This window comes from Centroberyx affinis, unplaced genomic scaffold, assembly GCF_046629955.1.
Source record: "Centroberyx affinis isolate AG114_WGS23_722 - 3 ecotype Tasmania unplaced genomic scaffold, CSIRO-AGI_Caff_v1 ptg002281l_1, whole genome shotgun sequence".
Lineage (NCBI taxonomy): Eukaryota > Metazoa > Chordata > Actinopteri > Beryciformes > Berycidae > Centroberyx > Centroberyx affinis.
The window spans coordinates 147,972-173,446 of NW_027280559.1; the positions used below are offsets into that span (position 1 = coordinate 147,972).

Consider the following 25,475-nt stretch of genomic DNA (forward strand, 5'->3'; position numbering starts at 1 on the left):
AACCACTAAATGAAGGTCACTTTAACATCTCTGTTTGATTCAGTTCTTAGAGAATATGGTAATCTGATCCACTCTAAAGATTATATTGATGTTGTTGGACAAAAGCCACATATCTGCAGAAAGTCAGTTTTCAGGAATGAAGTAAAGCTGCTGATTCTCTCATGAACTCTCATGTCTTGTTTTATGTTGATGATAAAATGGATTGTTAACACTGTCACATATTCCTGTTGGATTCAGCTTCAGATTCTCCTTCAGGTTACCTGAGACAGTGAGAGAGAGGGGCTGGCTCTCAGAGGAGAAGTTATGAGAGAAAACATAGATGTGATAAACACAGCTGTAGATCCCTTGGTGGGCGTGGCCTGCAGCAGGAAACAGGAAGTGGGCAGAGTGATTGACAGCTGGCTGGGTGTGGTTGTGTGCTGTGTCGGAGGCGGTGGAGGTGAGGTGGAAGGAGCCTCCTGGGTACTGTGGCTGGATGGAGCAGCCGATGGTGAAGCTGGAGCCCCTGAACACCTGAAGCCCCTGCCGCTGGGCCTCGGAGACCCCGTCCACGGAGGGAGCGAGGGAGATGTTTGGCTGAACCAGCAGATCTGTAAACAGATAGATGATGAAGACTTGAGAATACATGTTACTGATATCCTAATGCCTCCTTCCTCAGTGAGAAACTGACTGTTTTCTCCTCATCTGTTTTGTCAAAGTGATGAACGCTGATGGCTGAAAGGCGACAGGGTTTGTCTGTTAGCAGCCACCGTACAAGACAGAGAACTGCTGCATTCATATGTAATACAGAGGAGTCAGAGAGCAGCCTGTCACTGTGGAAGCAGCTGAGGATGTGATGTCACTGTTCAGTGTTACCTGAGCAGATCACCTCCAGGCTGGAAGAGGAAGGGAGAGACCCTGTTTCTACACACTCCCTCAGTGTAGACCCAGACTGAAGACAGAAAGAACTGATGATCTTCCATACAGATCTTGATGAGGAATCCTCTCTCCTTTCTGTTGAAACAGCAGAGCCACAGTCCAGCTGTCTACACACTACAGCTGCTGACTTCAGGCTCCACTCAGAGAACTGGTCATCCACTGGTTTCCAGTCTCCATGTTGTTTCATCTCCAGTCCACCAGCACAGCGGCTGGCTCCTCCCACCAACCTGACATCATCAGGCTCTGAACAGAGACAAGAGAGTAATTAGTAAAAGAAGTAAAGTCACTTTGATTAGAACAGAAATGAAGCCAAATCCAAGCTGCAGCTCCTCTTCTACCTGAGCAGGTGAGTCCAACAGCTTTGCCAGGTGAGCAGGTGTTTCTAGCTGAGCCTGAGCTTCCACAGTCCAGGAGAACGGACTCATTGCCTTCACACTGGAACTCTTTGGTCCACATTGCAGCCTTCACTTCTCCATAGAGCGCCCCCTGGAGGACTGAAGGAGCCCCACAGCCAAGCTCCCTACAGACCACCTCTGCATCCTGCTGGTCAAAGTCAGCTTCACACACTGAGGACCAGGACTGGTTAGACTTCACCTCCAGTCTGCCTGAGCACAGACTAGTCCCATCCACCAGCCTCACAGACTCTGGAGAGAGAGAGAGAGAGAGAGGGAGGGAGAGAGAGAGAGAGAGAGAGAGAGAGAGAGAGAGAGAGAGAGAGAGAGAGAGGGAGAGAGAGAGAGAAGGGGAGAGAGAGAGAGAGAGAGAGAGAGAGAGAGAGAGAGAGAGGGAGAGAGAGAGAAGGGGGGAGAGAGAGAGAGAGAGAGAGAGAGAGAGAGAGAGAGAGAGAGAGAGAGAGAGACAGAGAGAGCGAGGGGTAGAGAGAGAGAGAGAGAGGGGGGGGGGAGAGGGAGGGGGAGAGAGAGACAGGGGAGAGAGAGAGAGAGAGAGACAGTGGGAGAGAGAGGGAGAGAGGGAGGGGGGGAGAGAGAGAGAGAGACAGTGAGAGAGAGGGAGAGAGAGAAGGAGGGGGAGAGAGAGACAGTGAGAGAGAGGGTGAGAGAGAGAGAGAGAGGGAGAGAGAGAGGGGGAGAGAGGGAGAGACAGAGAGAGAGAGGGAGAGAGAGAGAGAGGGGAGAGAGAGAGAGGAAGAGAGAGAGAGAGAGTCAGTCTTGCTATAGAGGAACTCCTCAGAAAAACATGGAGGCTGTAAACACTGCAGCTCAGGAGACACAGAGGATGAACAGCATTTCTTGCTCTGGTGCTCCAAGTACCAAGGTATTAGAGAGATATATTTCCCTACATTTGTTGACAAAATACCAAGATTCCATGATCTGTCACATGAAGAGAAAATCTGTCTCCTCTTGGGAGACAGGTGCAGACCATTTTACCTTCCAAGAGACTTCTCTTCGGTCATACTAGTCTCTGTGTACATACCGCCACAAGCAACAGCGTCGGAGGCAGCACAGCAGCTAACAGCTCACATCATGGAAGGTGAAAATTCCTACCCAGACTCAGCGGTGCTGGTACTCTGAGATCTTCACCATGTAAACATGAGGAGGACCTTGCCAAGGTTTAAACAACAGATACATGTGGCCACCAGGTCTGATAAAGTACTGGATCGGTGTTACAGTGTTATTCACGATGCTTTTCACGCTGTAGCCTGGGCCCCGCTTGGGCAGTCAGACCATAATATGATCCTTCTCATCCCCGTTTACCGCCAGAAGCTGAAATCTGTCAAACCAACAACCAAGGTGGTTAAACAGTGGTCTCCGCAAGCAATAAATACACTCGTGGACTGTTTAGACAGTACTGACTGGACTGTTTTTAAAGAGTCATGTTGTGATCTTGATGAATATACCGATGTGGTCACTTCCTATATTAACTTCTCTGAGAACATGTGTATTCCATCTAAGTCTGTGATTACATACAGTAACAATAAGCCATGGTTTAGCAGAGAGATCAAAAAGCTTATGGAAAAACAAGCACAGTGCCTATAAGAGTGGAGACAGGGAACTTCTGCCAAACATGAATTTGAGACAGCTGTCAAAAAAGCGAAAGCTGACTACAAGTGCAAGTTAGAAAACAAACTAAAGGCCACTGACAGCCGGGGTGTGTGGCAAGGCCTTCAACAAATCACTAACTACAAGATATTTGGTTCAGCAGTTGACGACAACCCCGTGCTCCCTCTATAGCTCAGCAGAGGAGGCGGCTTGACAGGATTGTGCGCTCAGCCTCAAAACTCATTGGCTGCCAGCTCACCCCCATCTCTGACATCTATGAGACCTGCATCCAACGCAAAGGACTGAAAATTCTCCAAGACCCCGAGCACCCGGCCAACCCCCTCCTAACACCGCTCCCCTCAGGGAGGAGACTCAGAGCGTTCAAAACTAAAACCACCCACCTCCTCAACAGCACTTACTGCAGGACCACCCAGCTACTGAATGCTAACAGCAGCATCTTATGTCAATTGACAATGAAGTGAGGAAATATTCTTTTTAATGACCCCGAAACTTTTGATGCACTGGTCACTTTACCCCAGATCTTTATTATACCTCTAAGGTGATCTGCCACTTGGACGTTACTCCTGTATGTTTCTGACATCCATGGATGTATGCACCTTTCTAATTATGGGGTGGGGTGGGGTTTTTCTCATGTATTTTATCATGTGCCTTTGCCTTATGTGCTTTTTCATGTTTTTATGTTATTTTATGCTTATGGTCCCTGTTGTTAATGTTCTGATATGAGCACACCGAGACAAATTCCTTACAACTACGGTTATATGGCAATAAAGTATTGAATCAGACAGAGAGACAGGCAGATAGACAGACAGACAGACAGGCAGATGAACAGAGACAAGGAGAGATAAAGTCAAGTTGCAATACTGATCTAGATTCAGTTCTTATTTGTTGAAAAGATAATACTAGAATATTTTTTCTCTGTCTCCATTATCACCCATGAAAAGTCTAAATCCTCTGATGTATTTCCACAGTCAGAAGCTCCTACTGTCTGTTCTACTGCAGGTTTGAACTCATAGACTCCCATTGTTTTCCAGAATACATGAAAAAGCTCAGAGACAAACTGCTGCCTTGACTAACGTAATACATTATTATGTTAACAGCTCCACTATAGCAGTTAGGGGGGAGCTGCCTTGCTGAAGGGCACCACAGTAAAAGAGGGGGATTTGAACCAGTGAGCTTCCAGCAACAAGCCCACTTCTCTTCCCTTTAGGATGCCATTGTCCTGGATAACTTTACAGTTCAGTCCAATGTAAACCACTGACTGTCACTGTGACAGAGGAAGGAAGAGACTGGAAACATTACTGTCATAGTTGATGTCATTGATGGTGTTACCTGAGCAGGTGATCTGCAGGCTGGAAGAGGAAGAGTCAGACCCTGTTGATACACACTCCCTCAGTGTAGACCCAGACTGAAGACAGAAAGATCTGATCCTCCATACAGATCTTTCTGAGGAATCCTTTCTCCTTCCTGTTGAAACAGCAGAGCCACAGTCCAGCTGTCTACACACTAGAGCTGCTGACTTCAGGTTCCAGTACTCATCATACACTGGTCTCCAGTCTCCATGTTGTTTCATCTCCAGTCCACCAGCACAGCGGCTGGCTCCTCCCACCAACCTGACATCATCAGGCTCTGAACAGAGACAAGAGAGTAATTAGTAAAAGAAGTAAAGTCACTTTGATTAGAACAGAAATGAAGCCAAATCCAAGCTGCAGCTCCTCTTCTACCTGAGCAGGTGAGTCCAACAGCTTTGCCAGGTGAGCAGGTGTTTCTAGCTGAGCCTGAGCTTCCACAGTCCAGGAGAACGGACTCATTGCCTTCACACTGGAACTCTTTGGTCCACATTGCAGCCTCCACTTCTCCATAGAGCGCCCCCTGGAGGACTGAAGGAGCCCCACAGCCAAGCTCCCTACAGACCACATCTGCATCCTGCTGGTCAAAGTCAGCTTCACACACTGAGGACCAGGACTGGTTAGACTTCACCTCCAGTCTGCCTGAGCACAGACTAGTCCCATCCACCAGCCTCACAGACTCTGGAGAGAGAGAGAGAGAGAGAGAGAGAGAGAGAGAGAGAGAGAGAGAGAGAGACAGAGAGAGATTTTTGATTTTTTTTAAAAACTTCATTTAAATTACATGAGACTCATCATAAACGACAATAATAAAAAAACATGCAAAAACATTATTCTGATTAAACAAATGACAACAAAACAAAAACAAATGACAAATACAAAACTGTTCTTAAGTAAAAACAAATCCAAAGATCAAAGCATCCTCTATGACAGAGCAGATGACGTCATTGTAGCACCACTGTTGTTTAAAATCATCCATGTTGTTCATCGCTTTGTAAAACCTAAAATCAACCCACACTCTGGCTCTCACTAGTGCAACAAACAGAGGGACTACTTCCTGTCCAGGGCTGTCTTCTACCTTGCTCTTCCTGCTTTTGTAGATGGCCAACTTTGCCTGCCCAACTATAAAATTTAGTAGTTGCCACTTAGTCTTGTTTATCTTTCTGTAACCAGCTCCGAAAATAAAAACAGTTTTAGAAAAGGTTTCTCCACAGGCTAGGAACAAACTGTCTAGCACCCCAAATAAAGGTACAAGTCTCTGGCATTCTGCAAACCCATGAAAGATGGACTCCCCCATCCCACAGAAAGGGCATCTATTGGGGACTGTTGGGTTAATAATGGATATAAAAGTGTTCACAGCTATAGCGCCGTGCAAGATCCTCCACTGAAGGTCACCTGATCTTTTGCTCAGAGGAGGTTTGTACAGGACCCTCCAAACTGGCCCCACACCATCCTCTACTCCAAGCTTCTCCCTCCATACCGTGTCCACCTTTCCATCCAGTTTACCTTTATTTAACACTTTTACACAACATTTGTACAATACCTTACCCTTTACTGTATACAAATCTAGTTTGTCTGTGTTTCTCAGCACAAGCAGCGGTCCTGTTGTCCCATCCAGATTTGGAGTAAATCCAAGCTCTGGAAATGGGTCGCCCTTGTCTGGGACTTCTACACCGCTGCAATAGTCTTGCAGCAGTGCTACGCCACAAGTTCAAAATGTTCTCTGTGTGGCGAACAGACCTCTGGCCTAAAAGAGAGGCCACAGCCTGTGTGTTGTTAAAATCAGGTCCAGCTACATCCACTATGTGTGAAAGTTTTATAGTCTTGGTGGCACACAGAGTGTGAGTGAGTCCAGGTGTGTTGCTGTTCTGTACATCCAACCTAGCTCCATTGATGATGGGCTCCTCCAGAAGCCAGTACAATGGGACGGTCTGGGCCAGTCTTTCCCACTTAAATAAGTTCCATGCTTTTCAAATTCCTTGATAAAAGGGAGGTAATCCAGATGTTCTTAAAAACTTAAAATCCATTAAGAACAGTGCAGTATCCAGACCCAACCCAGCTGCCCTTCTTAGAATGGTGCTTGCCACTTGCCTCCATACCACATCCACTGGGCCTGTAAGGTAATTTTGTGTAAATTGCAGTCTAAAAGCAGTCACTCTGCTAGCAAGGTGTATCAGGCCTTGCCCACCCTCCTCTTTAGGAAGAAACAGTATACCCTGAGGAACCCAGTGCAGCCGGTCCCAGAAGAAATCCACAATAATTGATTGTAGTTGTTGTAATAGGCCTGTAGGTGGCTCTAAACAAGCCAGCCGATGCCAGAGTGCAGAGGCCACCAGGTTGTTAATGATAAGTGTCCTCCCTCTATAGGACATCTGTGGCAGCAGCCACTTCCACTTTGACAGCCTACCTTTTACCTTTTCCACCACACGGTGGCTTCGTCGCCAAGTAACACCCCCAGATATTTAAAACCCTCTTGTTTCCAGATCAAACCCCCCGGTAGCTTGGGAAACCCATTGCGCCAGCTCCCAACTGCCAGAGCTTCGCTTTTCCCCCAGTTTACTTTTGCAGCTGACATCAGTCCAAAATTTGTAACAGTTTCATACAACCTGTCAATATCTTCCTGCTTTTTTATAAGAACAACAACATCGTCTGCATAAGCTGATAAAATGTGACTTGTGTTAAAATGAGGTAAAACCAGTCCTTCAATACAAGACCTTATCTTGTGCAGCAAGGGCTCTATGGAAAGTGCATACAGCATCCCTGAGAGCGCACAACCCTGCCTAATACCTCTGCCCACTTTAAAAGGGGCACTCAACCCTCCATTGATCTTTAGTACACTCCCAATGTCCTTTTATAAAACCTTGATCATAGCTATGAGGCCTGGGCTGAACCCAAAACTCTCCAGAATCTTCCAGAGGTAGAGGTGTTCAACCCGGTCAAAAGCCTTTTCCTGATCTATTGAAATGAGACCAGTGTCTTTACCCAAAGAACTAGAGATGTCCAAAATATCACGAATTAAAGACACATTGTCTAATATGAACCTACCAGGCACACAGTATGTCTGGTCCTGATGGATGACCTGGTCCATGACCTCTGTCTATTGGCCAGAGCCTTGGACAGGATCTTGTAGTCCGAGCATAAGAGGGACACAGGACACCAGTTTTTAATGTCCTGCAGATCCCCCTTCTTTGGCAGTAGGGCTTTCATTTAAAACCATTAAAAGGTCCTCGCCCAACTCAGTCCAAAACATTTTGTAAAATTCCACTGGAAGCCCATCAATACCAGGGGCCTTTCCCCCGTCCATGCTCTGTAGAGCAGCGTGGAGCTCTTCCAGCACCAGTGGCTTCTCCAGTTCTTTGTTGGACTCTTCAGAGACCTTGGGCAGACCTTGAGAAAAGGAGTTAAAAAGCTCTTCATCGTCGTGATATTCACTACTATACAGTTCAGAGTAAAATTGTACTGCTCGCCTCCTGATGTCCCTGGGCTCGGTAAGCTCCTGTCCAGTACTAGAGCGCAGGGCATGGATGAGCCTGCTCTAACCGTTCCTCTTCTCGAGGCCAAAGAAGAATTTCGAAGGTGCATCCATCAGGTTGGTTCTCTGGAAGCGTGAGCGGACCAACGCCCCTTGAGCCCTAGTGCCTAGTAGGTCAGCTATGGCAGTTTGTTTGGATTTGAGGACTTCAATATGTCCTCGATTTCCTGTGGGCTCTATTAATCTTTGCAGTTCCCCTATTTCCGTTCCTAGGTCACTTATAGATCTCGTAATATCCCGTGTGACATTGAGAGTGTACTGCTGACAAAGCTGCCTAATTTCTACCTTCCCACAGTCCCACCACTGCCTTGAAGATGTAAAAACCTGCCTCGTAGCTCTAAAACCTGTCCAGAAAAACCTAAAAGCATCCTTAAAATTAGCATCAAACAGTAAAGCGGTGTTAAAATGCCAATAAGCGCTCTTAGGTTTAATATTTCCTATTAAAACAGTGCAAGTTACCAGGGAGTGATCAGTAAAACCAACAGGCATCATTTTACACATTTTAAAAATGTTAAAATGATGTTTAAAGCAATAAAACCTATCTAACCTGGCCAAGGAGATTATATTATCTCTGGTATGGGCCCATGTGTACTGTCTTGTGTTGCTGTGAAGTCTTCTCCATATATCTACCAAGTCATGTTTTTCAACCAGCTGGCTCATTGCACGCCGAGATGCAGCATGAGGTTCTAGATGGTTCCTATCTAAAACTTCATTCTCAGTGCAATTAAAATCCCCTCCCAAAAATAAAAACTCCTCAGGATTACAATTGTTCAGAGTGCTACTCATTTTTTAAAAAGCTCCTGGAGAAGAGGATGCCCACCCCGCCACTAGTTGGGCTCCTGTGGCTCAGTATCACCTCCCCGTCCCACTCTCTTCTCCAGTCGGTCTCATTGGAGCTGTCACTGTGGGTCTCCTGGACAAACATTACATCAGTGTTGTTGAGTTTTAAAAGCTCAAACAACACTGCTCTCTTTCTAGCGTCCCTCGCCCCGTTTAGATTTAAAGTTCCTACTTTAAAACCACTCATGGGAAAGGAGAAAAGGAGGATAAAACACAACAGTAAAACTGACTTTAAAACCAGACACATGGTCTTAGGCTGTTTGATTGCCATCATCATTGTTCAGTTCTTGTCTGAGCTTCTGAACTACTTTCTTCAGTCTGTAAGTTTCCTGGTCAGTAAACGTTCCTTTCCCTTTGCTCATGTGGAGCCTGGCAGAATCAACAAAGACTCTTTTCTGTGAAAAGTAGTCCTCCACTTTCACACCTTTCATGTTCTTTGTTTTTTGTAGGAACTGTTTAATTTTCTCTACACTGTACCCTTCAGACATTTCAGCCTCACTGTTAGCAGCAGAGCTGTCCTCCATACTGGAGTCAGTCTCCTCTGTGTTCTGTCTGCTTCCAGGTTTTCGCTACAGCTTTTCTTTTTAAACGTGGCGCTCTTAGTGCCACCTCATCCTCCACCATGTCCACCTCCTCATTGGCCCCTCCTGACAACGCTGCATCATCTCCAGCTGTTACAGTTGTGTTTTCTGTTCCTTCTTGTTTTTTATTTTCACTGTGTTCTTCTTCACCTGGCTTCTCCTGCCCCTCACCACTCCCACTGTCCTTTCCTTCTACATCACATATTTCTGAACCTGGTTTACTTGAGGATTTCTCCGTTTCATTTTGACCCGCCTCTCCTGTCTCCTCATTGGCTGTGTCCATTTGTTTCTGACCTTGCCTCTCTGTCTCCTTATTGGCTGTATCACCCACTTTCTGGCCCTGACCACCTGTCTCCTTATTGGCTGTTTTGTTTTTTCCCTGGCCCCGCTTCTCTGCCTTCTCACTCCCCCTGTCCCAGCACCGGCGCCAGAAGCCTTATCGGGGCAAGCCCTTATAAGATGTCCATCCTTCTCACAACCGAAGCACTTCATGGTGTCTGACACAAACAGAGAGTAGTCAAAATCCTCCACTCTTATTTTAAAAACCAGGCTCAACTCCTCGTTTCTGTTATTGAGGATCATGTGGACCTGTCGCCTGTGTGAAACAACGTGTTTCAACAGCGGCGACTTGCAACCAGACGGGAGTTTTTTAATTGGCGAAACTATTTTTCCATGCCTGGACAACTCTCGCTCCAACAACTCATCTCCAATAAACGGGGGAACATTAGATAAAGTTATTCTTTTCACCGGTGTGGCGAGCGGCAACACCGAGACGAACGAGTCATTAAGAGAGAGGGGTATTAACCTTCGCTACCGCGTCTACAAAAATGACAACGGCCCCGTTCATCCTCGCAGCTGACATCAGACCGCTGTGGCCGACAACCTCGGCTACAGCCAGGCTACACTCCTCCACTGAACACGGGAAAGCAGGCGAGATCTTAATGCCGTGCTTCCTCGTCAGTTTGGTGAACTCCATACTACCACCACCAAACCAACCAGCCAACGCTGGCTGGCCCCGACAAAACCACCAAAAACCAAAACCCTACACCTGCACTATTTACACACCAGTAACCAAACCAACACCACTATCCTTAACTATAGTTAAGGACACATGCACACACACACACACACACACGTAAATAGTTTGTATTAGTTTGTGTTACTTTTAATCAATAAATTGTGTGTTTATACAAAAAAGGTCTTGTGTCTGTATTACAGAATGCATGAATGAACCAACCTCTGCTGTTAAAGACCTCACCTTATCCTTCAACCCTGAAATTACCAATATTATTAATTTAGTGTTAACTAAAGGTATATTATTGTATTTTAATTGAGATTAACTATAAATATTGAAATTTCAAAAATAATTATTCAATTGTTAGTTGATATTCCAAATTGATAGCTAACTTTATGAGACTCATATGAGACTGATTTTTAGACATTGTAGGAATATTTATCTTGTCATTTGTGCCACATTATGAAAAGTTATAACTCTTCATAATTAGTGCCACTGTGTGAAAAGACTCATATTCCTTACATTAATATTATCCTCATGGGAGAACATTCCCTACATCTTTCTTTGGCCATTCTTGTGCTCTAGACTAAAGAAAAAGTGAGATGAGGCATCCATTTGTGTGGCATTCAAAAACCGTGAGCGTACCAGCGCCCCCTGTGCTGTAATACCCAGCAGGTTCACCAAAGCAGACTTTTTATATCTGAGAGCCTCAATATGGCCTCGATCTCCTGTGGACTCTGCTGAACTCTGGAGTTCCACCACTTCACTCTCTAGATCTCTCACAGATCTGACTAAGTCCTTTGTGACATTGCGAGTGTACTGCTGACAAAACTGCTTTATCTGACACTTCCCAATATCCCACCATTGTTGTAACTAAAATCAGCCTTTCTATTTCTGTACTCATTCCAAAAAAACTTTTTAAAATTATTGTCATGTAAAAGAACTGCATTAAAATGCCAAAAAGCACTATTTGGTTTAACACTCTTCATAAAAACACTGAACAAGGAAATGATCAGAAAAACCAACTGGGTTCAAATGACATCCTTTAAAGACACTGAAGTGATGTTTAAAACAATAAAAGCGATCAAGCCTGGCCATAGAGAGCACATTATGCTTTGAGTGTGTCCAGGTATACTGCCTCTGGTTTCTGTGAAAACTTCTCCACACATCGCTCAGTTCATTTGATTCAACTAAACGTTGAAGCCGACTCCGTGAAGCAGGATGTGGTTCCTGATGGTTCCTGTCTAATTTATCATTTCCTGTACAATTACAATCACCTCCCAGAAATAAATATTCCTCACTATTACAACTATGAATTGTATTACATAGCACATCAATAAAACACCGTCTTTCAGCGCCAAGAACTGGAGCATAAACATTTATAAAAACATTCTGACATTCTTATATTGTGCTTTAATTTTCAGTAATCGACCAGCAACTATTTCTTCTACATCATAAGAATCTGGCATAAAATCTTTGGAGAACAAAATCCCAACACCACCACTGTTGTTAGATTTATGACTAAGAAAGATTTCCCCATTCCATTCTTTCTTCCATTCAGTTGCATTATCAACGGTACCATGTGTTTCTTGCACAAATAAAACATCTAATTTCTTGATATCAACCGGTTTAAAAACAGAAATGCACTAATTACACCTATTATGCTGCAGCTTGCCATCTGCAACAACTGAACTAACTAGAAAACATGTTTGTATCTTTTGCTGTTTGTACCACTGTGGAGTGACTCTTTCATAAACGTTTCTACTCCGCTCTACTCCTCTAAATATATAATGGTAAATATTACAATATCATATCACAACAACAGTGATCAGCAATAATGATAGGCCTCATAATAAAATAATTAGCTCATATAGGTCCTAACACAGTCTCGAAGGTAAGAAGTGGGTTATCCTTCACCTGAAATGTTTGCCTTGTCATCCTGAAATGCAAATGGGACCAAATGCTGGATCACTGTATCTAGAAAGCACAGTTTCCACAAACCCCTTCAGTCCATTGGGATGTTTCTGCTATTCTGGACGGAAAGGGCAGTGACTGTTATAGTATTAAACACACATTTAAAGAACACAAAGAATGGCCTCCTCAGCTGCCGTAGTTGCAACGCTTGCGTAACACAACAGGCTGTTCACAGGGTCGGTTTCCTTTTAACAGACATTTTCATCAGATTGTCATCTAGCGTCACATCTTCCTCCTCCACTAAAACAGCCTCTGCCACTCTGGCAGCGGTCTGTCCTGCCTGCTCTCCAGTCTTTTTATTTTGCCCAGGCTGTTTGCTTTGCTCGGTTCTCTCACTAATCCCATTTAATTATATGTTTGTATGTTACATTTATTTTATTGTTTCTACACAAACTGTGGTGAAGAGTCTGGGTATGGGAGCTGAGTATGCAGCAACCCAGAGTCTACACTGCTGACACACACACACACACACACACACACACACACACACACACACAGATAAGGGGGGGGGTAATACTGTAATGACAATAAAGCATATTTGGAATTAAATTGAGAGGAAGCGAGACAGACAGACAGACAGACAGATGAACAGAGACAGGGAGAGAGAAAGTTAAGTTGCAATACTGATCTAGATTCAGTTCTTATTTGTTGAAAGGACAATACCAGAATATTTCTTTCCTGTCTCCATTATCTCCCATGAAAAGTCTAAATCCTCTGATGTATTTCCACAGTCAGAAGCTCCTACTGTCTGTTCTACTGCAGGTTTGAACTCATAGACTCCCATTGTTTTCCAAAATACATGAAAAAGCTCAGAGACAAACTGCTGCCTTGACTAACGCAATACATTATTATGTTAACAGCTCCACTATAGCAGTTAGGGGGGAGCTGCCTTGCTGAAGGGCACCACAGTAAAAGAGGGGGATTTGAACCAGTGAGCTTCCAGCAACAAGCCCACTTCTCTTCCCTTTAGGATGCCATTGTCCTGGATAACTTTACAGTTCAGTCCAATGTAAACCACTGACTGTCACTGTGACAGAGGAAGGAAGAGACTGGAAACATTACTGTCATAGTTGATGTCATTGATGGTGTTACCTGAGCAGGTGATCTGCAGGCTGGAAGTGGAAGAGGCAGACTCTGTTGATACACACTCCCTCAGTGTAGACCCAGACTGAAGACAGGAAGAATCGATCCTCCATACAGATCTTAGTGAGGAATCCTTTCTCTTTTCTGTTGAAACAGCAGAGCCACAGTCCAGCTGTCTACACACTAGAGCTGCTGACTTCAGGTTCCAGTCAGAGAACCACTGGTTATCCACTGGTTTCCAGTCTCCATGTTGTTTCATCTCCAGTCCACCAGCACAGCGGCTGGCTCCTCCCACCAACCTGACATCATCAGGCTCTGAACAGAGACAAGAGAGTAATTAGTAAAAGAAGTAAAGTCACTTTGATTAGAACAGAAATGAAGCCAAATCCAAGCTGCAGCTCCTCTTCTACCTGAGCAGGTGAGTCCAACAGCTTTGCCAGGTGAGCAGGTGTTTCTAGCTGAGCCTGAGCTTCCACAGTCCAGGAGAACGGACTCATTGCCTTCACACTGGAACTCTTTGGTCCACATTGCAGCCTCCACGTCTCCATAGAGCGCCCCCTGGAGGACTGAAGGAGCCCCACAGCCAAGCTCCCTACAGACCACCTCTGCATCCTGCTGGTCAAAGTCAGCTTCACACACTGAGGACCAGGACTGGTTAGACTTCACCTCCAGTCTGCCTGAGCACAGACTAGTCCCATTCACCAGCCTCACAGACTCTGGAGAGAGAGAGAGAGAGAGAGAGAGAGAGAGAGAGAGAGAGAGAGAGAGAGAATTTGAATTTCTTGAAGCTCTTTATTAAAAATAATTGAGTAAGTTACAAAAAAATAAGGATTTCATACATTCATCTCTAAAGATAAGCTCCTCCCCCTCAACAGAGCACAGCGCACCTCCATAAGACCAGATACAGTATATATTAATTTATCCAGATCCTTCATAGCACTATAATAATTAAAATCAACCCGTACTCTGGCCTTTAGCATCCTGATGAACAAATCTTCTGCAGTCTAGTCTTCATCAAGTCTAAAGATTGTTCAATTTTCTTTTTCCAACTGACATAAAAAGCCAGTTTTGCCTGTCCTAAGATGGGGTTCAAGAGTTGCATTTATCCCTCGAGTTTTGACTGTGTTTACAACCAAGAATAAAAGACTGTTTAGAAAAAAACTCTCCAAACAACTGAAACATCCTCTTTAACAGAAGGAACAGATGTGAAGGTCGAGCACATTCAGAAAAGCAATGAAACAGTTTCTCTCTGGACACAATAGGGACAGTTGTCTTTGACATTAGGGTTTAAAACAGAGATAAAAGCACTGACAGCCACTATGCCATGCAGGATCCTCCACTGCAGATCACCAGCTGTTTTTGTTAACAGTGGTTTGTATAATGCCCTCCACACTGGTCTCACCTCCTCTTTCAAGCTCATTGAGCTCTCCAAGGTGTGTCACTTCGACCATTCGCTTTTGTTTTATTCAACATTTTCACAATCATGTTATACATCGTTTTACCTTTTACATCACCAAGTCTGTATTAACTGCATCCCCCATTTCTAAAAAAAGACCCACACAATCTTTAAAATCAGGAGCAATCGAAAAGGATCTTCACTGTCAGGATGCTGCTAACAAAGAACATTCCTTCTCTGTAAGCTGACATCTCCAGTTGTCCAGCAGCTGACTAATGAGCCGTGTGGATCTCACTCCCAGGTGAGACGCTAGTGCAGCAGCATTGTCCAGGTTTGGCCCCGCCAAGTCCACTACGTCACCCAGTGTGACGATTTTCACCATGCAGAACAGTTTTAAGACTGTGGGTCCAACCCCACAGCTTGTGACTAAACATCCTCCATAAACCACTGGTTCCTTTAAAAGCCAGTACAGAGAGTCAGACCATTACAGTCTCTCCTTCTTGAACATACTCCACACTCTCAACAGTCCACGTCTCCATCTCCATTTGCTAAGACGTCCTTCAGCTTTCTCTAAAACATTTTCCCAGTTCTTATTTACAAAAGACTCAGTCCCCAGAAACACTCCCAGATATTTAAATCCTCCTTTTTTCCAGGTGAGCCCACCAGGTAAACTGAGCATCCTACACAACCCCTCTCCAACCATCAGTGCCTCGCTTTTACCCCAGTTAACCTTTGCTGAAGAAATTAAATTACATTATTGCATCATCAGCATATGCAGATAGTTTAAAAGTTGAGTTTATGCAGCAGGGGCTCAATAGCCAGAGAATACTCCTCTTTATCTCTTATCCTCTTTATGCTTGCTCTGGTAGAGATCACCATAAAACTCTGCTGCATACTTGTGAATCTCAGAAGACTCTGACAGCAACAGACCAGTGTTCGAACACAGTGAGTGACTGATCTTTCTTTGGCCATTCTTCTGCTCTAGACTAAAGAAAAAGTGAGATGAGGCATCCATTTGTGTGGCATTCAAAAACCGTGAGCGTACCAGCGCCCCCTGTGCTGTAATACCCAGCAGGTTCACCAAAGCAGACTTTTTATATCTGAGAGCCTCAATATGGCCTCGATCTCCTGTGGACTCTGCTGAACTCTGGAGTTCCACCACTTCACTCTCTAGATCTCTCACAGATCTGACTAAGTCCTTTGTGACATTGCGAGTGTACTGCTGACAAACCTGCTTTATCTGACACTTCCCAATATCCCACCATTGTTGTAACTAAAATCAACCTTTCTATTTCTGTACTCATTCCAAAAAAACTTTTTAAAATTATTGTCATGTAAAAGAACTGCATTAACATGCCAAAAAGCACTATTTGGTTTAACACTCTTCATAAAAACACTGAACAAGGAAATGATCAGAAAAACCAACTGGGTTCAAATGACATCCTTTAAAGACACTGAAGTGATGTTTAAAACAATAAAAGCGATCAAGCCTGGCCATAGAGAGCACATTATGCTTTGAGTGTGTCCAGGTATACTGCCTCTGGTTTCTGTGAAAACTTCTCCACACATCGCTCAGTTCATTTGATTCAACTAAACGTTGAAGCCGACTCCGTGAAGCAGGATGTGGTTCCTGATGCTTCCTGTCTAATTTATCATTTTCTGTACAATTACAATCACCTCCCAGAAATAAATATTCCTCACTATTACAACTATGAATTGTATTACATAGCACATCAATAAAACACCGTCTTTCAGCGCCAAGAACTGGAGCATAAACATTTATAAAAACATTCTGACATTCTTATATTGTGCTTTAATTTTCAGTAATCGACCAGCAACTATTTCTTCTACATCATAAGAATCTGGCATAAAATCTTTGGAGAACAAAATCCCAACACCACCACTGTTGTTAGATTTATGACTAAGAAAGATTTCCCCATTCCATTTTCTCTTCCATTCAGTTGCATTATCAATCAAAACATCTAATTTCCTGATATCAACCAGTTTAAAAAGAGAAACACACTAATTACACCTAAGAGAAAATATGATGAACTTATTCATCAAGTATATGAATTTTCACCTTTTGGACAAGTTTTTTCAGGCGGAAAATCTCTTGCTCAGTAAAGCTTTCTCAAACCTCCTGCATTTTTCACAACACACCTGACTGAATCAACAAACAGTTTCAGGTGTGGAAAGAAGCTCTCCACCTTCACTGCCCTCACAGCTTGGTGGCTTGTAGGAACTTCCTAATCTTAATGAGAGAGCAGCTGCTCTCTGAATCAGCCTGCACCTGAGAGGCGGAGGCAGAATCTGCATCACTGTCACTGTCATCTGTGTTCTCCTCCGGTAAAGAGGATGGGAGCTTCGTTTCTTTAGAAGGTTTTTTTTGCTTTTGAACTGTTTTGGCTGCTTTCTTTAGGTTTCCTTTTAACAGACATTTTCATCAGATTGTCATCTAGCGTCACATCTTCCTCCTCCACTAAAACAGCCTCTCTGCCACTCTGGCAGCGGTCTGTCCTGCCTGCTCTCCAGTCTTTTTATTTTGCCCAGGCTGTTTGCTTTGCTCGGTTCTCTCACTAATCCCATTTTATTATATGTTTGTATGTTACATTTATTTTATTGTTTCTACACAAACATTAATTACTTACAAATACACACTCACTGTGTGTAACTGATATACTGTACTGCTTTGACAACATGCATTTCTTTACTGTAATGACAATAAAGCATATTTGGAATTAAACTGAGAGGAAGAGAGACAGAAAGACAAAAAGAGAAAAAGACAGACAGACAGACAGACAGATGAACAGAGACAAGGAGAGATAAAGTCAAGTTGCAATACTGATCTAGATTCAGTTCTTATTTGTTGAAAAGATAATACTAGAATATTTTTTCTCTGTCTCCATTATCACCCATGAAAAGTCTAAATCCTCTGATGTATTTCCACAGTCAGAAGCTCCTACTGTCTGTTCTACTGCAGGTTTGAACTCATAGACTCCCATTGTTTTCCAAAATACATGAAAAAGCTCAGAGACAAACTGCTGCCTTGACTAACGTAATACATTATTATGTTAATAGCTCCACTATAGCAGTTAGGGGGGAGCTGCCTTGCTGAAGGGCACCACAGTAAAAGAGGGGGATTTGAACCAGTGAGCTTCCAGCAACAAGCCCACTTCTCTTCCCTTTAGGATGCCATTGTCCTGGATAACTTTACAGTTCAGTCCAATGTAAACCACTGACTGTCACTGTGACAGAGGAAGGAAGAGACTGGAAACATTACTGTCATAGTTGATGTCATTGATGGTGTTACCTGAGCAGGTGATCTGCAGGCTGCGAGAGGAAGAGACAGACCTTGTTGATACACACTTCCTCGGTGTAGACCCAGACTGAAGACAGGAAGACCTGATCCTCCATACAGATCTTGGTGAGGAATTCTTTCTCCTTTCTGTTGAAACAGCAGAGCCACAGTCCAGCTGTCTACACACTAGAGCTGCTGACTTCAGGTTCCACTCAGAGTCCCAGTCATCCACTGGTTTCCAGTCTCCATGTTGTTTCATCTCCAGTCCACCAGCACAGTGGCTGGCTCCTCCCACCAACCTGACATCATCAGGCTCTGAACAGAGACAAGATAGTGATTAGTTTAAAAAAAAAAAAGAAAGTAAACTTAAAAATCAAACCAAATGAGACAGCTGTTGTTTCTCTTTTTGTAATTCTCCATTTCTATTTCTTTCCTCTATTTACCTGTTGAATTGTGTTTTTCTTCAGCCTGGAGTCCTGAGCAGAAAAAGCAGAAAATAAATGAGTATCATGATTTGATGATTTGTTTTCTCATGTCATTGTCATTGTCAGGCACGTGCGGGGGGGGGGGGGGGGGGGGGCTCTGGGTGCTTGGGCACCTGCTTCTTTTCCCTTAATTGAACAAAATGCCCCTTCCAATAAATGTACTATTTTATTTTAGGCATTTTCCGAATAGTTAATAAATTGTAGCGATACGAGCAAAACTATTTGAGCAAATGCAAAACACAAATGACATCGTCTGCACAGTGCATTGCCCCTTCTCTCTCCTTCTCACATGTGGGCATCATGAATAAATGTCTTGTGCTTTCTTTTGCTTCCATAAGTTTGTGTTACATCATTTTGTTCTATGATTGATTGTTAAATGTGTTGAGCAGTTAGATCTAGGTCAGCTCTTTCGGTCAGCTCTTTCTCTGTAAAGTCCTTTGAGACAGGCTTGTGATGAAGGTTATAGAAATAAAAGAACTTGAACTGAAATCAGAGCCGTGGACAAACTAAACACTCAGGAAGCACTGGAGGATCTCAATTACAAAGCACAGAGATTATGGACTGAAATGGAGCATCGCGTTAGTTCAGGCAGAACACTGAAGTCGTGCACGCTATCAGCTGATTGGCTATCAGCTGTCCAATCCAAGCTGACGCTCATCACCAATCACATTCAAATAAGTCAATGAGGCGGTCTTTATTATCTGCCAGCTCACACTGCTGATCATTCATGCCACTGCTGCTGTTGACCCAAGTCGATGCAATTCCTTCCTCAACGTGATCTCACAAAAATACGTGAAATGAACACGAACTCTAAAATGGTGATTTACGTGTTGTGGACACGTGTTATGGGAAAAAAACTTGTCTCCGCTACGAATTGAATTACGTCCCAAAGGTCGGTTAATGGTTAAATTTAGGCAACTAAAACAAGTTTGGTTAAGGTTAGGGTTAAGGTTATGGTAAAGTTTAGTTAACTAAAACAACTTGGTTAAGGTTAGGGAAATGGTTTGGTCGTGGTTAAATAAGAAAAGCGTTCCTTAAAAATTAAAATGTGACTGGTTGCATGTCCTATGGAAACGCTGGGAATCAAACCCTGGTCACCGACATCAAAGGCAAACGTATTCGCCCATCCACCATCCCGACCACAACACCCTGACTAGCCAGTGCTACTTCAGTGTCACAGTACTTCCTGTTTATAGTCGTGTCTCCCTCACAGAACTGCATCGTGCTGGGAAATTTAACACTTTACGTTCCACCAACACGTAATTCGCTGTTAACATGTCGTGTTCATTTCACGTTTTTCTGTGAGATCAGTCTGTCCTTCCACCACCCCAACCTCCTCTTGTATTATCTGTTCCCAGGATGCTGTGCAAGCTATCTCTGAATTATATCTGGTTTTATGTTGCTTCATAATATTAATGATTTGTCTACTATGCCTTGGGGGGTTTATTGCGCTTCCTGCAGAATCTCTCGCATGCTGCTTGGATTCATTGGGAAGCTTCCTCAAGAGCAGAGCCTTTTCCGCCAAATACAACTGTATAACCATTAGTGCTGTAATGGTCCAAACTCCTTTGACGTAAGTCTATGACTGAACTCAGCTGTGATTCATTTTGACAAGGTCACTGTAAATCAGTGTGCATAATTTAACTCATGAAATATAAATGATGAGATGAAATATACTGAATTAAATCCAGAGGGAAACTCAGGTGTCACTACAGCAGTCAGCAGGGAAACACTCAACACCAAACACACAAACACTCACTACACTACAAAACACACATTTCACAATACAAAACTCAAACCACACTCCTCAGCTAACTAAATTACAATGTTGTGGCAGTAAGTGTGTTTACATTCACACAATAATTTGATCTTAACCCAATTAAAGCAATACTTTGACTATTGACATGCCATGTAAAAGCCTTTATCTGATTATAAGGTCATAATCACAGTAACATAACCTGGTTAACAACCTACTTTCCTGCTCAATCTCTCCATGTTTTGGGGCTTGTAAAGATATTTTGTTTTTTCTCACACTGTGCAGGTCAAAGGTCAGACACAGTCAGGTTATTCCTTTAACATCACTTGTGATAATAGTGAAACTTGCAGTAATAACAATACTTGGGTCAGAGCAGCTCTGCAGCATCACATACTTTGACATTAAGTCTTTTATGCAGTAACTCTCTTGACCAAGACATTACCACAGATAGAAAACACTGTTAGAGTTTTACCTGCTATCAAAACAACATGAATCAGTTGTTGTAGAATTAAGCATTAATGTGTAACTTCACTTTACATTTGAAACTGTTGACGACGTCAACTAGTCTGAAACCACAAGGTTTTATCAAACGAGAATCATTTATCACATTTCCGTATCATTACTCAACAGCTTCTTACCAACAAGAACAGTCAGCCAGAGGAGACCAGAAGACAGGAGTTCTGTGGGTGACTTTCCTTTATGTCTAACAAAGTCTAACATGCGTCACTTGGGGGAAAAAGAATAACTATTGGGGTGTAGAGAACATTCTGGAAATAACATCAACTGTATATTTATTAATTATTGAACCCTCCTCATATATATCCTATATTTTCACTTTGTATATTATATTACGCAAAAATGTTGTAGGTTCATCAATAACAGTTTTATTTGAAAACTGTGAACTGAAATCCTATTTTTTATATTCTGGTTTGCTTGACACAGGCACTGAGCTCTAACACAGAATCTATCTCTCTCACACTCACACACACACACACACACACACACACACACACACACACACACACACACACACACACAGCCTCTCTAATAGTGTTGTTGGCCCAGTTGATCACTGAGTTTAACGTCCATAGATCTCTCATAGCAGCCTGGTTCTCCCAGATATCTGCCTCAGAGCCTTTCACACATCATCATTAAATCAGAGTCCTACCTGAGCTGCAGAGCAACATGAACAGCATCAGTATGGGATCCATATCCAGTCAGTCAGGAGTCTGAACGAGCCTGTCTGTCTGAACCAGCCTGTCTGTCTGAACCAGCCTGTGTGTCTGAACCAGCCTGTCTGTCTGAACCAGCCTGTGTGTCTGAACCAGCCTGTCTGTCTGAACCAGCCTGTGTGTCTGAACCAGCCTGTCTGTGTGTCGTCTTAACTTGGTGTCTCTTGGTCTTCTGGGTCTTTATGTTTGACACTCAGCTCTCCTCCTGCTAGTCAGTGTTGTTTCCTCTCCATCCTTTATCTCCTCATCAGCTTCATGTTTCTCTCTGATATCTGTACTGACAGGAAGCTGCTAGCAGTAACCACAGTGACTTCCTGTAGCTTCATGATGTCGCCAGCATCTAAAGTCCACTGTCCATCATTCAGTTTGATTTAGAGAACCACAGCTCCAGTCAGTTATGTGTGAGTTGATCTGCATCACTATCCATTGGTTCTGGGACATCTGAGTTTACTGCTGAGCCTCCTGGAGCCACTGGATGATCCAATAACCCCCCCCCCACACACACACACACACACACACACTAACACACACACACACACACACACACTCCTCCTCCCTATTCTCACCAATGCATTCTGCTGAATCCAGTCACTGTATTGTGAGTCAGTGAGTAATTAGCGTCAAACTGAAAAACTGAACTGTGCAGTAGAGGGAGAGACTCTGCTGTCCAGACTGGAGTGGGAAGGTTTTCTACCACTGAGGAGCCAGGAGGGAGAAGACTCAAGGCTGGATGGAGAATGATATCAATTATACAGACAGAGAAATCACAATTATATCAATTATATAGACAGAGATATTAAAATCCAGTCATTTCTAACATGAATAATAGAGATAAATCACAGTTCCATAATGTTTTAGGGTTCTTGTAGAAATCAGTTAGGATGTGTTTTAGGAAATCTTAACTAGTAGCCGAGTCTTCCATTTATTTGTATTGGGATGGTGAGTGGTGCTCATCTTAGCTGCTGCTTTGAGCAATATTAGCTGTTTGTGTAAGAAACAGAAATGTAAGAAACACATAGAAACAGCTAGAAACAGATTAGAAACCGATTAGAAATAGAAACCGATAGAAACAGAAACAGTAGAAACAGATCGGAACAGAGTAGAAATAGAAACAGAGTAAAAACAGACAGAAACAGATTAGAGACAGAAACAGGTAGAAACAGATAGAATCAGCAGGGCTGGACAGGCTCGCTGCTCCCTCTGGCGGTGAGTCTGAAACCTGCAGGGAATCTGAGGAGAAACTACAACTCCATAATGTGAGAGGATTCTTCTAGAAATCAGAGGGGAGAGGTTTTAGAAAATATTCCTTCATTTACACAAATCTAAACTGGAGTCAGAGCCTGTTATGATTCCTTCCATTGACTTTGTTGGCCTGGTGAGTGATGTTTTCTGAGCTCCTGCCGTTTCTAACAACAATAATGATCAGAATAACTCACTGTAACTCACTGTTCATTTACAGCAGATCTCAAAGTGCAAAGAGGAAAGAACATCAGGTCAGAATTAGATCAGTACTCTGTATCAGCAAGTACTCCAGATGAAGTACTCGTACTTGTACTCAGTCACCATCTCAGCTCTCTACTGTGTCTCTAAGACCAGCAGGTGGCGCAGTTTCCTCATTTCTTAGCACCTGAGTCCACTGAGCTTCTGTTTCAGCCAGCAGCATTCAGCAGGTCAAGAGAAGAGAAGAGAAGAGGAGAGGAGAAGAGAAGAGAAGAGGAGAGGAGAGAAGAGAAGAAACAAGATGAGAAGAGAAGAGAGGAGACAAAACGAGATGAGAGGAGAAGAGAAGAGAAATCCTTCCATTTACTTTACTTACTTACTTTTTCCATTTACTTTCCATTTACACCATTTGAATGATGCGTCTCTTAGTCCGCTGAGCAACATTTGTTAAATATTAATATTATTCATCATCAACTTGTCAAAAATCTCACTTAACTCACTGTAACTCTCTTTTCATTCAAATAAAATCTTCAAGTGCTGAAAGGGCAAAACGATTCAGATGAGTTAGATCATCAAACACTCCATGTTAAGTGCCACACTTTGTCACCAAAATGAACCGGCTGCATCACAACTCTGCTTCAACACAGTAATATATACAGTTCAGTAATACAGTTATATTCAGTGATATACAGCAATATATTCAGCTCTGCTGTGTGTCTCTATGGCCAGCAGATGGAGCTGTTTTCTCACAATTCTCAACACCTGAATCCACTGAGCATCATTTTCATCTAGCAGCATTCAGCAGGTCAAGAGAATAGAATAGAATAGAATAGAATAGAACAGAACAGAGCATTAGGTGTCAACAGATGCTGTTGAAAGCGTAGCGGCTCCTGCTGTTTGTAGGAGACTGCTGACAGCCTGTTTGAAGTGCAGCGCTCTTTTGATAAAGTTCATATCTTTAACTTTCAGAGTCTGGCTCACCAAACTGTAAAAACATGGCTGTGCTGCATTGAAACCAATGAGAATCAGAAGGCAGAGCTGTAAAGACACACAGACTGACTTCCTCCACTGCAGAAAGGCTGGAACACACTCAGCAGGACGGACACTTCGTTTTCCTCAACCACTTTTTGCTTTTATTGAGTTTTTTTTTTTTGAGTTAGTACAACAAAAACCAAAAACAAGAAAATCAAAAAATTCTGCTGTGTAACATATTTCTCTGGTGAAAACCTCATGTCAAAAATCTAATTTTTCACCAGTGAAATTTATGAAACAGTGGGATTTAAAACTACACTAACACAATTTTTTCTGACCACTAGAGGGTGACAGCAACACATTTTGTAAACACACAGCAAAGCTACTGGGCTAAATGACATTTACAGGAGGCGGAAGTTTTGTAGGCGCTGGAGCACCAAAGAGTTATAACTCCATATTAACAACATATTGGAACCTGACCAAAAAAATCACAGGCATGGCAGATAATGTCCAAAAAATGGAGATACCAGGTTAGAAAAAAAAATATTGCATTATTTACATATTCAAAAGAAGTCTAGATAGTAGGCTATCATTGTTGAATTATTTCAGCTGCTTTGTACGATGTTAAGACCTGAAAGCATTAACGTAGCACATTATTCATGTCATTAGTAAATCTATCTACACCATTTAAAACAGACTATTTACAGAAACCTAACCATAGGCTGTTGAAGTTGTTTAATAAACTGCTGGTGACCCCGCTAGTGCTTCTGGAAAGGCGAAAATATGTTTCTGCCTACCGAGATTCCAGCTTACACTCTACCTTGCGCATTGCCGCTTCTGGTGTGAAAGCCCTTATTTCAGCAGCTGCACAGTTGGCATAAGGATAGGAACGCATTAAAAGCTAAATCACAACTTGCAGGAGAAAACGTGAATCCTCAGTCTGCTAGTGTTTTGTCTGGTTCTCTTTCTAACTCCGTTCAGTATCTCAGCCAATAGGAGAGCACTGGTGATGTTAGCGTCGGTCTCAGCCGTCAGGTTGAAGTTGGTCATTCGGCATACGCCGTGGCGTCGCCCGTTTAAATAACAAGTGCCGACTCCGCCTACCCGGGCCAGTTTCGACGTAGGCTACGCCGGGTGGAATTACAAGTGGACCCTTTGATACAAAATTTTGTCATGAATATTCATGTCAAGGAATCATAACAGTGATTTGATTAGCTGAGAGTTCACATTTTCTCTTGCAAGAGGTGATTTAGCTTATAATGCTTTTCTATCCTCGTGCAACATGTTTTGTGTTTACACCATGCAGACCTGCTGAAATAAGGATTGTTGCTGTAAAATATACAAGCAACACCTGCCGCCTGCCTTTTGCACGCCTACGCCGTCTACGTCAAGCCCGAGCCCCCCGGCTTTGTTAGATAGCCTACAACAGTCTCTGAGCTTTGCAGTAGAACTCCATAGCAGCCTTCAGCCTCCAAAACAAGTGAAGTTTCTACTGGGATGGGGGAGAGTAGATAATGACTGAATATTCATTTTTGGGTGAACTAGTCCTTTAAAGGGAACAGCTCTGTCTGTAAAATCCTTCACTAAGG

General features: G+C 43.2%; 1 protein-coding gene across 1 annotated transcript in view; it reads right to left on the reverse strand.

Moving 5' to 3' along the window:
* Positions 1-25,475, reverse strand: part of LOC139655488 (scavenger receptor cysteine-rich type 1 protein M130-like) — a 31,003-nt gene that overhangs the window by 395 nt on the left and 5,133 nt on the right. The window contains exons 3-11 of the mRNA XM_071532912.1: positions 18,014-18,316; positions 13,718-14,023; positions 13,317-13,622; positions 4,661-4,966; positions 4,269-4,565; positions 1,257-1,562; positions 856-1,161; positions 504-590; positions 261-419 (exon numbers count right to left, since the gene is read on the reverse strand). Of these exons, the coding sequence (XP_071389013.1) occupies positions 261-419; positions 504-590; positions 856-1,161; positions 1,257-1,562; positions 4,269-4,565; positions 4,661-4,966; positions 13,317-13,622; positions 13,718-14,023; positions 18,014-18,316 (2,376 nt within the window). The remainder of the gene's footprint in view (positions 1-260; positions 420-503; positions 591-855; positions 1,162-1,256; positions 1,563-4,268; positions 4,566-4,660; positions 4,967-13,316; positions 13,623-13,717; positions 14,024-18,013; positions 18,317-25,475) is intronic.